General features: G+C 43.4%; 2 protein-coding genes and 1 pseudogene across 15 annotated transcripts in view; all 3 read right to left on the bottom strand.

Annotated features, from left to right (window-relative positions):
* LOC112261668 (transmembrane protein KIAA1109 homolog) overlaps positions 1 to 1,165 on the bottom strand; it is a 127,209-nt gene extending 126,044 nt beyond the window's left edge. For 11 of the 14 annotated variants that reach the window (XM_024437166.2, XM_024437168.2, XM_024437176.2 and 8 more), the window contains exon 1: positions 964 to 1,165. Coding sequence is in view for 1 of the 14 variants with exons in the window: in XM_024437175.2 (XP_024292943.1) it covers positions 964 to 985 (22 nt within the window). In the remaining 13 variants the exon portion in view is untranslated. The remainder of the gene's footprint in view (positions 1 to 963) is intronic. The other 3 variants (XM_024437170.2, XM_024437171.2, XM_024437180.2) reach the window with 2 other exon arrangements.
* Positions 1,166 to 3,086: 1,921 nt separating this feature from the next.
* Positions 3,087 to 6,873, bottom strand: LOC112261666 (guanine nucleotide exchange C9orf72). The gene is made up of 7 exons (XM_024437165.2): positions 6,334 to 6,873; positions 5,393 to 5,465; positions 4,998 to 5,114; positions 4,454 to 4,692; positions 4,202 to 4,259; positions 3,975 to 4,084; positions 3,087 to 3,856 (listed from the first exon to the last, which is right to left on the bottom strand). Exons 2-7 carry the CDS (start codon positions 5,426 to 5,428, stop codon positions 3,670 to 3,672), a joined length of 747 nt encoding a protein of 248 aa, XP_024292933.1. The 5' UTR covers positions 5,429 to 5,465; positions 6,334 to 6,873; the 3' UTR covers positions 3,087 to 3,669.
* On the bottom strand, positions 6,276 to 8,375 carry LOC112261667 (annotated as a pseudogene).
* Between the last annotated feature and the right edge of the window lie 6,940 nt (positions 8,376 to 15,315).

The raw sequence follows: 15,315 nt of genomic DNA, 5'->3' as shown, positions 1-15,315 counted from the left end.
TGGTGCTATCCTACAGAGTGCTGTTGAGGACACTGTAGACATTCATTGCAAATCGGTGTGTATTGAGAAATTATTTGGTGACGTGAATATATTTAGTATAGTTTTATCTAAAAGGATAGCTTTAATGTTTTACTATTTTTATGAAATTCACAGAGGAGCATGGTCCTCCCCTTCCTCCTCTAAAGAGCCTCTGCTGCTTAAATCTTTCAAGGCAGGCTTAAACATGTTGCAATGGTAAATTGGATGTTTGACAACAGCATAAGTGAAGCAACCATCATGACAAATAGTTTTGTCTGGCCTGATGAAATATACTTGACTACATAATTCTGTGACGGTCATAAATGGGAGTATTTCTGTTTGCAAGTTAGTTAGCTAGCCAAGAGGCAAGCTGGCTTAGCTAGCCAGCTAGCTAACGTTATGTGGCTTTCAGAACAACAGTGTACGACCTCGCACTCTCAATTCCATCACCATTTTCATGATTGCAATGAATACTGGCTGCTGTGCACATCCATGTTTGGGTGGGGGGGGGTCCTGAATCTATTGTATCCAACGACCAGGGGAGGGTCCGCCGGTAATGATCAACATTTTGAAAACTACTTCAGTTGATCAGTTAGCTAGTAACGTTCGCTAGCTAGATTTGTTTGCTGTGTGGGCACGAGCGCCAGTTTATACACTCGGTCCGCTAACAATTATTTTGAGATTTGGGGAATTCTGAGGTCATTAATGTATCTACAAGTTATGGACAAAACACATGAATAGGGTCATTTCAAGTAAACCAACAGACACTTGCAACGCCATGTCTGCCTTGCAGCATTGTTGACAGCCACGGTTCCCCAAAGCTTCAGGTAAGCAAGCTAATGACGTTTGCTAGACTAGTTAGCATGTTACAACAGCCAGGCCGCACCCAACGACTTGGTCTTTCTCCGTATAGAAAGTCTAAGGGCAAAAACAGATAACACAAACCTTGATATACTTTGTATGACATTCGATTTCATTTTGCTCCAATTGTTCGGGAGTTCTATCCTTTCGTTCTTTTAGACATCCTTAGCGGCTCTCCAGAAAACATGCCATCTAGCCAGAGATATTACGGAAAGGAGGAGATAGCGATCCAATTGGGAAATGAATGGATGAACGTATAACCCAACAGACTATCGACCAATCGCGATCACGTTGTTATGATCCATCGCGCAGATGCCAAGCAATCCCTTCTCAAAGTCAGGGTGAGTCGAGAAACGTGCTTATTTTACTGAAAAGTACGCAATTGTACGATTCCAATGCTATACAATATTACATACTGCAAGTTACTTATCTCACATCATGGAAAATATTTGTAATGTTGTACTTCTTGTTAACGAAATTCATGCTACGGTTGCGTTTTTGAGCTAGCGCCCAATTGACTCCCATTCACTCCTTGAAGGAGAGCTCGCCATGTCCCAGAATCGCCCAGAATGCACCGCACGGTCCATTGACGTAGCATGGCCAATGTACACGATGGGCGCTAACTTAGATTCCATTAGAGTTTCCCATCTCCTCAAAAGTATCTCTGATCTAGCTAGTTTACTGGTTTTACTATCGCAAACACCACATGCAAAGTTTGACCAATGGGTAAATGGTGGTCGATAAATCAACCAATACAAAGGATTTTGTACATCCTACTTGAAGATAGGCATTTATTTCAGCGTATCAACTGTAAGGTTGTATTATTATGCATGGGCGCTACCTAATGCATTGGTTCTCTTTGTTTTTCGTAACGGGTCGCCAACAATCTGTGAGAACTCCTTCCTATTCACGCATGTGAATGTTTACTGGCCTGCCTTTTGGCCAAATAGGTATGTCCAGCCTGCTGGCCAGATAGCAAGGTTCGGCCGTCCAGAAAGCAAGGTCTTGTCGGCCAGCTTGACTTAGCTATCTGGCCGGACCTTCTTTTTTTTTTTTAACTAGGCAAGTCAGTTAAGAACACATTCTTATTTACAATGACAGCCTAGCTATCTGGCCTGCCGGACCTATCTGTCTGGCATTGAGCTATAGACCAACTCCAGATGGCGTAGTAGCCAACTCCACCAGGGGTATGGTCTATTCATAGCACTGTTCAGATGGAGCTCCCTGGACTCTGTGTTGCTGCAAGTTGGTCAACACCCATGACTTTCATGAGGTACTACATACCTAACGTTATGTCCACACCATCCGTGGAGTCTGTGGTTCTGAGCATGCCGAGAACCTTGTACATACTTATCAACCGTCAGTGAAATGGATGTTCTGTACAGAGGCCTTCCACTCTTGGTGAAGCATCATGTTTTAAGTGCAAGCTTTCAGCTTGCGTGTGTATTTAGTTGTATACCACAGTTGAAATTCTGTTACCCTGTTAGGGACTCATCTGGACTAAGATAAATGGTGAGTTTTCCCACTCCGTTGTCCAAAAGACCTCTGTTACAGCCTCTCCCATAGGCTGTTTGGCAACCTTTTAGAAAATGAAAGAGAACGTTGGATTACCTTGGTTCTGAGTAAAGTAATGGGTCACCAAGCTTTCATGGCATTCCTCCCACCTCTATACTTCAATTGAAATAATAGTAAGTCACACCACACCACCTTTTCATAGTGACAGGTCATGTGGGTACAGTAAAGGTGTGGTGTGACTATACATCTTTATCTCAATCACATTGCGTGACAGGAAGGAGTTCACATGACTTGTTTGGCAACCCGTTACTCTACTCAGAGAACCAAGGTAATCCAAAGTTCTTTCATTTTCATAAAAGGTTGCCAAACAGCCTATGGGAGGGGCTGTACCAAATAGGTCATTCAGACAACACTGGGAAATTTCAAGGCACATTCTGGAAGACTAGTAAATGTGTGTAAACTAATTGTAGTAAATATGCATACCATTTTGTATTGACAAATGTTTTTATCATCATGGATGCATTTACAAATGTTAGAGAATAAGGCTGCATCAGCATGAAGGCAAGTGGGGTTAATAACATTATGGTTTCACTAGTATATACCACATCTACCAAATGAAAGCTAGTGAGAAAAATACTGTACGTTAAAGGCCACTGTGAGATGAGTCAAAGTTGCCACATGAAAGCCTTACACACATTACGATACATTTAATATCATGTCAAACGTTAATTATGATGACAAAATGTCAAAACAATTCAATTCTATACACATCATGATGTACATGTCAAACTTAAACAAACCTGTCTCTAGTCAACAATCAGCATGAATGCTCAGACATACAGTGCATACTGCAAAAGGGCAATACATGGTTCATAACCTGGACATGGCTGTTGTGGTCATTCAGTCATAGATAGAGGAAGTACCATTTGTTGTACAATCTGTGCTATTATTGATATAAATGGTATCCAAACAATTAAGTTTCACAAATAAAGTGGAGTCCCATCAAGGGCTTGTTGTACAACACAGACATGGAAGACACTAGACTCATGCTTTGAATAAAACAATGAAGATTAGCAATAAAGGACAGCAGCACAAAGTTTTTGGACTTTAAATGGGCATCTGATATTCTGGTTGTCATACTGTATTTATTTTTAACACTTCAACCCTCTTTAGTGGACAAAACATGTAACCTAGTAAAGGCAGCTTTTGGACAAGTCATATGTCAATTTCTTTCCCATTTCTTAAAAGCTGATAAACATGTCATGAGAGTAAGAGTCAAAAGCTCATGAGCACATCTCGCTCCTGTACACTGGTGTAGAATTGCTTCCCAAATACAAAGGAGTGCAGTCCAGCCCTTTGCTTTTCAGCCAACGCCATGATGATATTCAGGTCGCCTTCCACCATCAGGTCGAGGTCGGTCTTCAAGCTGCGCAAGGATCGGAAAGGCTTCTTTCCCTTTTGCCTGTGGGTGAGGAATTCAAACTGTTATCAAAAGTTGTACTACATGGTGTGCTGCTGTGCTGTGGCAAAAGTCATATTAAAACCAATTACATCTGCTTCCATGGTGAGAGGTAACTCACGTCTCATCTTCAATGTATTTGAGTAGTGTGAGCTCCTTCCTGTGAAGGATCAGCAAGAACTGGGCCAAGTAAGTACTTCGCAGATTGAGACCTGGCTTCAGCATGAACACCTGGGAACAAAACAGAATTAACTAATACAGTTGGACCTGATAAGCCATTAACGGCTGACAAATGACAACATTTTTCGAACCACAAATAATGTTGCTTACTTTGTGCCAGTGTCCTACCTCATCTATAAATGACTTTACCAGGGTGTCTTTATGCATACCGTCCTGAAAAACATTTCTGAGAAAAGAGTGGAGCTTTTAGTGGTCAAAAAACAGAATAACATCCATATTTCTTTCATTAATGTAAATGTAAACAAGACAAATACAAATTTGATACATTTCAAATAAATCAAGCAATGAGTTATGCAGCAAAATAAACATTGCCAATTCCAATCTAATTGGAAGAACAGAACAGGAGAGAAGAGAGCATACAGGTCGGGGGTGAAGGACTCGGTGTGGATGCCGGTGTCAGTGTCGGGGGCGATGTCCTCTTCCCTGGCCGCCTTCCAGAGCGCGCTGAGCTCTGAGCGCATGTAGCGCCGCTGAATGTGTGTGTGCTCGTGGCAGGGCGGCATCTGCTTCACCGTGTTGATGTCCACATCGATGTGAGTGGTCGGGTAGGGTGAGTACAGCACCTGGCGGAAGGGCAAGACAAAACTGCCCATGGAGTCCTGGGTGGGAGAAAGGAGTGGGAGAGTAATGAGGGGGGAAATCACAATGCCAAAGTGGCAGTCTGTTGTAAAGGTATGAGCGTTTGTTCATCTTTTGAGGCCTTGGTTTGAATAAAGACTATTCATTTGCATTACATTTACATGCACTTACAATGGGTTAATATCGATGTGAGTAAAACAAGGCTTTAATGTATCTCTCATTGAACCGAAGCTCATTATTAGTTTATTATTTGAAACAGGTGTGTTAGTGCTGGGCTGGTACACCCAGTAGGAAAACTGTCATTTAGAGTGGTGTTGTTGGGTACCTTGAGGAGGCCTTGTACAAACAGTCCTGTGTCATACTTGAAAGTAGAGTCAGCTTTACAGAACCGAGAGCACTTCCTCTCAGCAGGGGTGAGGAAGAGGCACAGCGTGAGCACTACCTAGAGCGCAAGAAAACATGAATGAATATCAATGTGGAATACCTCAACAACAGCTGCATTTACGAGGGGGAGAGAGGATTTGGAGGTGTGTGTGAACCAATATTGTGGGATTTTGTATGCTGTATTATTTTAGATACACAATAACATATGCAGTCACATCTGTGTGTAGAACATTCATGTTGATACAGCTAGTGTGTGGATGAGTGTGAATACATATGCTGATACATCAGCCAGTGTATGCATGTGCTTAGCACAGAGTATTGGCAGCCTGTCAGTACCTTGTTGACTTTGTCTGGGTTGCTTCCGACCACCATGGAGCAGCCACAAGTTTGGAGATGAGAACTGACTGCCCTGAGAGACGGAGGCAAATTTCATTTGGTGTATTATTTATTAATGACAAGGATGAGGGATTGTCACTTGATATTAATTTAGTATAATGAGAACATGAGCAAGATTTAAAATGTAATGAAATGTGTCCTTGTGTGTGTTACTATCCTTGTGGGTACGAGAAATCACCAAAAGTCCAGGGACATTTCCCAGATTCTCACAAATACAAAGGCTATTTTAGGTTTGGGGGTTAGGTTAAGGGTTAGGAGGTTTAGGATTTTGAATGGAAATGAATGTTAGGTCCCCACAAAGATAGTAAAAGATTTGCTGTGTGTGTGTCTGTCATTCAATATCGGTCTCTAAATATCTAAATGAGAGGATTAATCAAATACATCTCATGACACAAGTGTTTCCTGACTACTGCAAGAACACTCAAAAGCGGAGTAAATAAATTGTAGTGCATTTGTCATCTCCACTGGCAGCTAAGATAATTGTTTCGACAGATCTGTCAGGGGTGCATAACTGCACTCCACTGATAACTATGACCTAATCACAAATATAGTGTGCAAGGTAAGCCATGTGTACCCAATGGACCAACCCAGCTTGGACAAAAAAGGAGAGGAAAGGTGCTAAAACTGAGGGAGAGTGAAACATTCTTCAACCCTGTGACTATCCCAGAAAATAAAACCCCAGGAGCACTCAGTTGTTTCTTGATAGTGGGCAAGTGCGATTACTCATCATTTTTGGTTAAATATGGTGAAATAATAGTTTTAGCCACTGCAAAAATACCAGGTAGACAACTCGCAAGCAGATGCTTCCAATTTTCATAATTACATTTCTATACCAGGTAGGCCTAGGACTGAATCCCAGACAAAGTTTCCTAAGTGTTTACTTGTGCAGGAAATATTCATGATAGCTGTCTCCGATGTCATCGTCATTTAGGATGGTGTCCTTGATCTAGCAATCAGGGAACAAACACAATTCTTGGTGAAATAATCAACACGAAGGACAAGATACTTTAAAAAAAAATTATACCTACTATAGCGAGACAAGTGGAATAGTGAGTTAACAATTTGTCTCATTGAACATCAAAATATTAATTAAAGCTTCAGTCGAGCCTCAGTGGTTAGAACATTTTTCACATAGATGAATGATGTGGAGGCTTTGAAGTTTTAGTTTCCTTTTCAACGTCATTTTGGGGGTGTGTAACGAAAGCCGTGTGAGACTTAACAAATCAGTGAAACTAGTTCGATGTCAGTCTTGGATGTAATAATGTGACAATAGTGATAATAGTCTCCTTCTCGTGGACGTAACTGTTTAAGAAAAGTTCCTACATAAATGGGTATGCATAGTTCTACTGTAGTATTTGCAAAGTACTGTTTTGCGTGGTGAAAGTGTTGCCCAATGTGCATGATCGCTTCAGATACTCACGTCTATGTCCTCTGGGACACTGTGTGTCTTCATGGATGACAGCAGCTCCATGATGGGGACAATCTCTGATGACAGCACAGAAATTGTGTTGTAGCCCTGTACGTCAATTACAAAAAAAGGCATGGCAGGCTTCATGATTCAGGTGTTAGTCCTGACTTACTTGATTTTAACCATTTCGCTCTTTGGGGAGCATAGATCATTCACGTACTGGGTTAGAACAAGAACATCAATTTCTCTAGGAATGGGGATGGCCTAGTGTGAGGCAGATTTGGAACATGGCGTCTGAATACTTGCCTTCTGCATCCAGATGCGTCCCTTGCGGATTATGTGTTTGAGCCGATCCACACAGACAGTGTGCAAGGGCAGGTAGAAGGCCAGCTCTGTCTGCGGCAGGATGATGGACAGGGCACAGGTGTTCTTTTCACCCTTCAGCTCGCCGTCAAAGATGAGCGAGATGATGATGACACCTTTCTCAGCTAGGAAGAAGAATTTGACGTCCACGGCGCCGCACTCTGTGCTGCGCAGAATCTCCCCGTTCAGCGTGTGATTGGCCAGGAAGATGACGTCGCCATCGCTCAGCAACAGTGGTTGCTCGCACCTGGGAGCTCAGATGTGACACACCCGCGGACCCAGGATGTTGTCCCAGTAGGCAAAGGTGGCAGCGAAGATAGGGCATTCTCCTTCAACAGTCACCTCTGTCTTAGCCACTGTGGGCGACTGAGGTGGGCCTGAAGACATGTTACTGTAACTATTTACTGTTCCTGGGAGGGGTGTCAAGAAGAAGACTAGACAGGAGGAACATAGTGTGACCAGGCCTAAGCCTGGTTGGTAGAATTATGCAGCTCTTTATTGTTCAACCTGTGTTATAGGAAGATCAAATAAACATGTTAGAATATAGTATCACCTATAATACTGCACTCTAGCACCTTCACAAATACAAATCAATCACCATCAAAAAACACTTTTGAAATCTATTTTGACGGTTTAGGGTTACTGTCTACAGCGTTCAAGGTTCATGTTTTTCAGGGGTTTAATAAATGTGAAACAAACGACGTACTACACATCCTGACATGCCGCATGTCTGAATACATTCTTCTTCTGAGGTTTGACGGCAGTTGGCATCCAATACATGTTGCATTACCGCCACCTACTAGACTGGAGTATAACTCCCTTGTACTTCACTGAAGAAAATAATAATAAATACCCTACCATCTAACACTACACTCAAATAAATACTCCTCTATTTAGTCCTACTTCAGGCCAACAGCCTGAAAGGATGGGACACCACCACTCAACACACCCTGTAACTCTGACATCAAGACTCGCACACACATACCTCTCTGCAGCTGCCACCACAACCTCTTATTATCTGCGGCTACGTTCCATCCTTGCAGTACAGTTGATAACCATTGCTATAAAAGCCAAAAATCCAATCTTACTGAAGCAAATATCACTTGTTGGTTCATCTCTCTGTATTGGTACAGATAGACTACTCACACCACTCCTCTCAGGATCCCTCATGGGTGCACCTCAGCCACGCTCAAGGTCCTAAACGATATCTTAACCGCCATCGATAAGAAACATTACTGTGCAGCCGTATTCATTGATCTGGCCAAGGCTTTCGACTCTGTCAATCACCACATCCTCATCGGCAGACTCGACAGCCTTGGTTTCTCAAATAATTGCCTCGCCTGGTTCACCAACTACTTCTCTGATAGAGTTCAGTGTGTCAAATCAGAGGGTCTGCTGTCCGGACCTCTGGCAGTCTCTATGGGGGTGCCACAGGGTTTAATTCTTGGACCGACTCTCTTCTCTGTATACATCAATGAGGTCGCTCTTGCTGCTGGTGAATCCCTGATCCACCTCTACGCAGACGACACCATTCTGTATACTTCCGGCCCTTCTTTGGACACTGTGTTAACAACCCTCCAGGCAAGCTTCAATGCCATACAACTCTCCTTCCGTGGCCTCCAATTGCTCTTAAATACAAGTAAAACTAAATGCATGCTCTTCAACCGATCGCTACCTGCACCTACCAGCCTGTCCAACATCACTACTCTGGACGGCTCTGACTTAGAATACGTGGACAACTACAAATACTTAGGTGTCTGGTTAGACTGTAAACTCTCCTTCCAGACCCATATCAAACATCTCCAATCCAAAGTTAAATCTAGAATTGGCTTCCTATTTCGCAACAAAGCATCCTTCACTCATGCTGCCAAACATACCCTTGTAAAACTGACCATCCTACCAGTCCTCGACTTTGGCGATGTCATTTACAAAATAGCCTCCAATACCCTACTCAACAAATTGGATGCAGTCTATCACAGTGCAATCCGTTTTATCACCAAAGCCCCATATACTACCCACCATTGCGACCTGTACGCTCTTGTTGGCTGGCCCTCGCTTCATACTCGTCGCCAAACCCACTGGCTCCATGTCATCTACAAGACCCTGCTAGGTAAAGTCCCCCTTATCTCAGCTCGCTGGTCACCATAGCATCTCCCACCTGTAGCACACGCTCCAGCAGGTATATCTCTCTAGTCACCCCCAAAACCAATTCTTTCTTTGGCCGCCTCTCCTTCCAGTTCTCTGCTGCCAATGACTGGAACGAACTACAAAAATCTCTGAAACTGGAAACACTTATCTCCCTCACTAGCTTTAAGCACCAACTGTCAGAGCAGCTCACAGATTACTGCACCTGTACATAGCCCACCTATAATTTAGCCCAAACAACTACCTCTTTCCCAACTGTATTAAATTTTTATTTATTTATTTATTTATTTTGCTCCTTTGCACCCCATTATTTTTATTCCTACTTCGCACATTCTTCCATTGCAAAACTACCATTCCAGTGTTTTACTTGCTATATTGTATTTACTTTGCCACCATGGCCTTTTTTGCCTTTACCTCCCTTCTCACCTCATTTGCTCACATTGTATATAGACTTGTTTATACTGTATTATTGACTGTATGTTTGTTTTACTCCATGTGTAACTCTGTGTCGTTGTATCTGTCGAACTGCTTTGCTTTATCTTGGCCAGGTCGCAATTGTAAATGAGAACTTGTTCTCAACTTGCCTACCTGGTTAAATAAAGGTAAAATAAAATAAATAAATAAATAAAATCATTTACCTTCTTCACTGCCTCAGCATATGACAACTTCTGCATTACACTAACTTTGGAAACCTCAACCTGCCTCTCTAGCACTGGACATTTCTGATCCTCAGCCCCATGGGCACCCCTACAATTAACACAGACCACTGCTTCCCCCAATGCTACACATTCCTTTGTTTTATGCCCTTCTGCACACCTAGGAACCTGCCTCCTATACACTGCTGCCAGATGCGCTTGACACCTGTAACAACAATGTATTCGGCACAAGAGGTCGTACAGGATAACTTATATCCTAACATCACTTTGTTGGCAAATAATGACTTATGATTCACTGCCCACGCCACCCTGCCTTCGTCGCACCAAACGAAGAGCATCACAAACACCGGGAATCTTCCCCTTCAGTTGGTCAGAACACTCCTTTCAATGGCGCCCTTTTCTTGAGAGCAAAACAATTCACATCTCTTGCCCCTATTCGTTTAACATGGAGCGCCTGGTCCCTCTGACCAGCAGAAACACAAACAATTATCACAAGACCACTTCTGGTTACCCTCACCGATTCCACAGCACCCATGTCGGTTTTCACACACCCTTGAAGCCACAAATGGATCAGCCAAAAGGCAAGAGTCAACTTTTTCCAAAAATGTCACTCCTACTGTCATTATCATCTTTATCCCGACCTTCGGTGCAAGCCTCGGGCTCCGAGAACTCCACCACACCCTCATTCATTTACATTTCTCACCCTGCTTACACTTTCTAACATTATTCTTTAACAAACCATCTCCCTTTTTTAACAGACTCAAGCTCACTCTCTTATCCCTCACGCTCTTATCCCTCTCGCTCTTATCCCTCTCGCTCTTAGACCTCTTCTGCATCCTCATTTCCCTCCATTCCACCTCCGTATTCCAAGTATAAGTCTCCTTGTGATAATACTACACTCCTGACATACATCTGCTTCTTCTTCTTGCCTTGTCAAAGGACGCCATTTAACCGGCTGCCACAATCAGTATGAACCCCTCGGGATGTAGAGCTCAACAGTGCATCCCACTTGTAGCCATTTCGTCATGTTCAATTATATCTACATTTGAAAGAGAGGAGTTACTCACCAAAGTCTCATCGTATTTCAATTGTAGCTCCCATGAAGAGCCACAGAAGGTTTAGCGTTGAAAAAACAACATAATAATCACTTCCTCATTTGTCAATACTACGTAATTTGCCGTGAGGGCATACTGCCCTCTGGCGAAATATGAAGGTATCTAAAAGAGATTATGTTATTTCCCCTGCAAAACAAAATAATAATACAAATTAGGTGGTGATTCATATATCTTTCTGTTTATATTTACTTTTACTTGACTCTTGACTTGCACCTGCTTTACAAACAAACATCACTGCATGAGCAACAGGTATCTGGGTTGCGTTGAGTGAGGCAGGGAGGATTTTTTGTTGTTGAAGGAAGGTCAATGAATTATACCTCCAGCTAGGCCCATTTAAAATTAACTTTTTAATTCCCTTTTAGCCATGTAGGATAATCTTACCCTCACCAATCCATTAGGGGTGGAAATGTGCAACTGACCATATGTTTATATACGGTCTATGAACTGACCTTATATCACTGAGTGTCTAGGGTAGCAACTCATCCACTTCTCTTCCCAGGGCCTCTTTACCACCCTCTCCTTGTAACGAAGTACAGTACTCACTGTAGATCATTAACAAATTCTCTTTAAATTATTGGGATTGGATTACATCAAACAATATTGAATCATGGAATCCTTGGTTATGTTATGAAATTGTCAGATAAAAGTATAAAAAGAGGCAGGCTGTGAAAATAAGCTGTTATAAGCCCAAATCACATCAACAATTTTTTTTCAAGTGATGATAGGACATTTTACTCAGGCTTCTCAAGAGGGTTCAACTGCCATATTTCAAAGAAGAAACTGTGGGTGCTGGGCACAATAATAACCCAGAGCCCTTTTACTCTCATTCCAAATGAGGCACACACACAATCATCTCTGTAATGGTTGGAAACAGAGAACTTCAAAGAATCCAGTCTCAGCTGGCTTAAATCCCTTTTTGACAGCTGCACTTCGACGCCATACTGAAAAACTAACAAGCCAATAAACTGTGGATTTTGGATAAGACTATCAGACTGACAATGATCAGAGAAAGACACAGAGCAGGCCATCTCTTAGGCATCATCTTGGGTTAGAGTATTTGAAAGACCAATAACAACACCCATGAATGGACAGATGATGAATGGTTGCATTTATTCTGTGCTTGTCACTATGTCTCAATTTGTATACCATTGGGAACTGTATTCCATTGCTAGCCTGAGCCACTGATCCCAGCATCTGTCTGATTTAGCCAGGGGGGTCTCCCATCCAAACACCGACTAGGCCCAGCCCTGCTTTAGCTTCAGGCAAAAAGACAGCCAGGGTGGTATGTCTGCTGTTGTGGAGGCTGCTGAGGGGAGGACAGCTCATAATAATGCCTGGAAAGTAGAGAATTGAATGGAATCAAACACATGGAAATCATGTGTTTGATGTATTTGATACCATTTCACTTATTCCGCTGCAGCCATTACCACGAGCCCGTCATCCTCAATTAAGGTGCTACCAACCTCCTGTGGTCTGCTGTTGTATTCAATAAAAACCTCATCCCACACAGAAAAACAATTTAATTGCTAACATTTGCCTAGAACTTGAGGTAATAGGAGTTTAACGCTAAAACTTTCCATTACTGATAACTGGTGCCTTACTTTTCCATTTAGTCAGTAATTGGGTTTCGCCCTCAAGGCCATGGTCATTCATTCTCACTAATTAGCCATGACCCCCTAAGCACCGCTATGACCTCTCCATCAGCTAAAGTGCTTGACTTCTGCCTCACTGCCTTGACCGTTGTCTGACATACAACCACTAACCAAAATTAAGGAATAGCTGTTTTGTGTCTTCAAAATATGCTCTAAGTTATAGGCCCTGGTATTGCAACCAAAATATACTGATTTCATAAAACTGAATACCTTTGTGTTTTAGCAACAGGAATCATGTATTGAAAAGGCTACACCAGCTCAAACAAGCATCAATAGAATGGAACTATTTAAAGCACACTTTTAAGATATATCTAAGGAGAATAAAAGACGGAATTAATCAGAACCTATCATCGTGGTTGTCTTCCTTTATGATTTAGTGTCTGCTGTAGGGGCAATGGGTGGAAAGTCACACTAGCTAATTAATCATTCATACATTAAAATTGTAGACTGTCTAACTGCAGCAGATGTCAAATAAATTAATGAATTAATAATATATTTTTTAACAAATTAATAACTATGTTAATTTCGTACTCGTCTCCAGTCTCTCTCTCGCCCTTTGTCCTTTTAAGTCAAATACACTGAGTGTACAAAATATTATGAACACATGCTCTTTCCATGACATAGACTGACCAGGTGAATAAAATAAAATCAAACTTTATTTGTCCCAAGTGCCGAATTCAACAAGTCTAGACCTTACCGTGAAATGCTTACTTACAAGCCCTTAACCAACAGTGCAGTTCAAGAAGAGGTAAGAAAATATTTACCAAATAAACTAAAGTAAAAAATAAATAAAAAGTAACACAATAAAATAACAATAACAAGGCTATATACAAGGGGCACCGGTACTGAGTTAGTGTGCAGGGGTACAGGTTAGTTGAGGTCATTTGTACATGTAGTGTCACACCCTGGTCTTAGTATTTTGTGCTTTCTATATTTATTTGGTCAGGCCAGGGTGTGACATGGGTTTATTTTGTGTTGTGTTTATGTATGGGGGTTTTTCGTAGGTTTTAGGATGTGGCTTAGTGGGGTGTTCTAGCAAAGTCTATGTTTGCCTGAGGCGGTTCTCAATCAGAGGCAGGTGATTCTCGTTGTCTCTGATTAGGAACCATATTTAGGCAGCCATATTCTTTGAGTGTTTCGTGGGTGATTGTTCATGTCGCTGTGTGTGTTAGCACAAGATAGACTGTTTAGGTTTTCACGTTACGTTTGTGGTTTTTGTTTTGTTTGTTTTTTTCTTCGCTATTAAACATATATCTAACTAACCATGCTGCATTTTGGTCTGACTCTCTTTCGACGGAAGACAACCGTAACAGAATCACCCACCACACCAGGACCAAGCAGCATGGTGACAGGCAGCGGCAGCAGGAGCAACCAAGGTTGGAATATATGACTTGGGAGGAAATAGACAGGTGGGCGGTCGACCCAGAGAGAGTGCCGGAGCCCGCCTGGGATTCGCTGGAGCAGTGCGAAGAGGGCTATAGGAGAATGGAATCGAAGAGACAAGCACGGCGGCGCAGAAGGAAGCCCGAGAGTCAGCCCCAAGAATTTCTTGGGGGGGGGGCTCAGGGAGAGTGCGGCAGAGTCAGGGTTCAAACCTGAGCCAACTCCCCCTGTTTATCGTGAGGAGCAGTGATCACAGGACTTCTGGACGTGGGAGGAGATATTGAACGGAAAAGGACCCTGGACGCTGGTATGAAGAGGCAGCACGGCGACGTGGATGGAAGCCCGAGAGTCAGCCCCAAAAATGTATTGGGGGCTCAGGGAGAGTGTGGCAGAGTCAGGGTTCAGACCTGAGCCAACTCCCCCTGTTTATCGTGAGGAGCCAATGAGGAGACCAGAGCCGGTGTTGGAGGTGAGTGAAGCAGAGACTGTGAAGGAGTTAATGGGGAAAGTGGAGGAGAGAGTTATGAGGGAGTTGCTAGGTTGGTGCTTTAGATACGATATTCGCCCGACGGAGCGTGTCGGGGATTTGATGGCACCTGGGTCAGCGCTCCATACTCGTCCTGAGGTGCGTGTTAGACGGCTGGTGAAGAGTGTGCCAGCCTCACGCACTACTCCTCCTGTGTACCTACCTAGCCTTGCACATCCTGTGCCAGTCCTGCTCTCAGGCTCTCCAGTACACCTTCACGGTCCGGTCCATCCTGTGCCACCTTCACACACCAGTCCTCCGGTGGCAGCTCCTCGCACCAGGCTTCCTGTGCGTGTCCTTGGCCCAGTACCACCAGTGCCAGCACCACGCACCAGGCCTTCAGTGCGCCTCGCCTGTTCAGCTCTGCCAGAGCCTTTCTCCTCTCCAGCGCTGCCGGAGTCTCCCGCCTGTTTAGCGCTGCCAGAGCCTTCCTCCTCTCCAGCGCTGCCGGAGTCTCCCGCCTGTCTAGCGCTATCAGAGCCTTCCTCCTCTCCAGAGCTGCCAGAGTCTCCCGCCTGTTTAGCGCTGCCAGAGCCTTCCTTCTCTCCAGCGCTGCCGGAGTCTCCTGCCTGTTCAACGCAGCCAGAGCTGCTAATCTGCATGGAGAAGCCAGAG

Source organism: Oncorhynchus tshawytscha, linkage group LG11, assembly GCF_018296145.1.
Source record: "Oncorhynchus tshawytscha isolate Ot180627B linkage group LG11, Otsh_v2.0, whole genome shotgun sequence".
In the NCBI taxonomy this organism is placed as follows: Eukaryota; Metazoa; Chordata; class Actinopteri; order Salmoniformes; family Salmonidae; genus Oncorhynchus; species Oncorhynchus tshawytscha.
This window is presented reverse-complemented; position numbering and strand designations above follow the sequence as displayed.